Here is a 1609-nt window from a genome sequence, read left to right on the forward strand (position 1 = left end):
ATATTGTGCATCCTTACTAAACTGTCATTCTAAGGCATTGTAAGTATTTTTATAGGTCTTGGTATAAGTCTTCACAGAATCAGCAATAAAAGAAGACATACAACTGACCTGAAAGATGGCAATCCAGGCATAACCAATGTTGTCAAAGTTTATGGCCCCCTTGAAGGGATTGGCCTCTCCGGCAGAGCAGTTGGTGTACTACTTGTTCCAGTTGACGCAGGTGGTGTTGTCTGTGCTATTGTAAGATGCCATGTCCAGCTGGCACTGCCGGCCCTCTTCGTGGAGCGTGGGGATGGAGGTGCACAGACGCACGCCATTCTCCCGTGGTTGAGAACAGATAAAAGGGTTTTCATCATCGTTTTCTGTGTGGTAGTAGTTGTGCAGGTCTAGACTGGTAGGCCTGTACAAAGGATAAAATAAGAATTACTTCTTAAAATAGTGAGGATTTCAAGCTTCAAAAATGGCACAAAAGAATGCAAAAGCACACAAAAGTATCATAAACTATAGCCTTCCACTTAATGTGATAATCAGACCAAAATTTCCAGACTGGATCACTGGATCAGGGCACACTGAGTCAGTAAACTGAATTTGTGAGTGAATCATTCAAACGGGTTATTTGAATGGGGTTAACCTGGTAACTAAAAATACGTACGTCAGAAGATTTGTTCATGAAAAACAAAAAATTCAGTGCGTTCCTCACACAAGGCTTATGTATGCTTTAGAAGACTTGAAATGAGTCATATGGACCCCTTTTATGGTTCTTTTATTACTTTTTCTCTCATTTTGCAGCTTGAAAATCCTATCCCTCATTTGCTGTCACTGAAGTGCAAAGTAGCCAGGATATTTTTCAAAAATTCACCTTTTGTGTGCCACGAAAGAACGAAAATGTATGCAATGCACAAACACAAAGTTCAGACAACTCATGCAAATGAATGCAAATTAATTGTGCACTGAGCAATATCTCAGCCAAAGAAGACCTCAGTGCTCTCTGCTCAGCCTTAGCTTCTCCTAGGGTTGGGCAAACACCCATTTAAGCATCAGTCAGGCTGCAGCAAGATCAGCGGTAACTATCTTCAGAAGAAATGCGATTGAGCAAGGCCTAGCTTTAATGGCGTTTGGCTCTGACACTAGATAATTGGGCCGTCTGTCAACACAAATTCACCTCAGAGAGAAAGTGCCATGGCGAATTAGCTGCACAAGTATCTTCAATTACCCATTGGGACAAATCCTAGCCTTCCAAAGAACCCTGCCCCTTGAAATATTTATTTCTTAAAAGAGCAATTTAACAGTTTAAGACCGTCTTAATGTTACATAATCACCGCTGCAAGCCAATCTCTGTGAGGCAGTTGATTCCTTCAACACGCTGTGTTAGCCAGGCCATGAATCCATGGGGTGTACTTCATGCTCTCAGTGCAATGATAGCTGTGGGGTTTACAGTGATAAATAGTAAACAAAAAGAATTGATTCACGGTTGAAAATTAATGGCAGCAGAAAGAAGAAATTTTTTTACAAACTTACTGGTTCATTTTTATTATTCATTTCTATAAATACATTTATATATAATATATATGCATATATATATTTATATTATATTTATATATAAAATAAA

General features: G+C 39.2%; 1 protein-coding gene across 1 annotated transcript; it reads right to left on the reverse strand.

Moving 5' to 3' along the window:
• Nucleotides 1–112: 112 nt before the first annotated feature.
• On the reverse strand, nt 113–1407 carry LOC107663546 (voltage-dependent T-type calcium channel subunit alpha-1G-like). Its single transcript, XM_016453782.1, has 2 exons — nt 1320–1407; nt 113–400 (listed from the first exon to the last, which is right to left on the reverse strand). Exons 1-2 carry the CDS (start codon nt 1379–1381, stop codon nt 199–201), a joined length of 264 nt encoding a protein of 87 aa, XP_016309268.1. The 5' UTR covers nt 1382–1407; the 3' UTR covers nt 113–198.
• Between the last annotated feature and the right edge of the window lie 202 nt (nt 1408–1609).

Source organism: Sinocyclocheilus anshuiensis, unplaced genomic scaffold (genome assembly GCF_001515605.1).
Source record: "Sinocyclocheilus anshuiensis isolate Anshui unplaced genomic scaffold, SAMN03320099.WGS_v1.1 scaffold21598, whole genome shotgun sequence".
Classification (NCBI taxonomy): Eukaryota; Metazoa; Chordata; class Actinopteri; order Cypriniformes; family Cyprinidae; genus Sinocyclocheilus; species Sinocyclocheilus anshuiensis.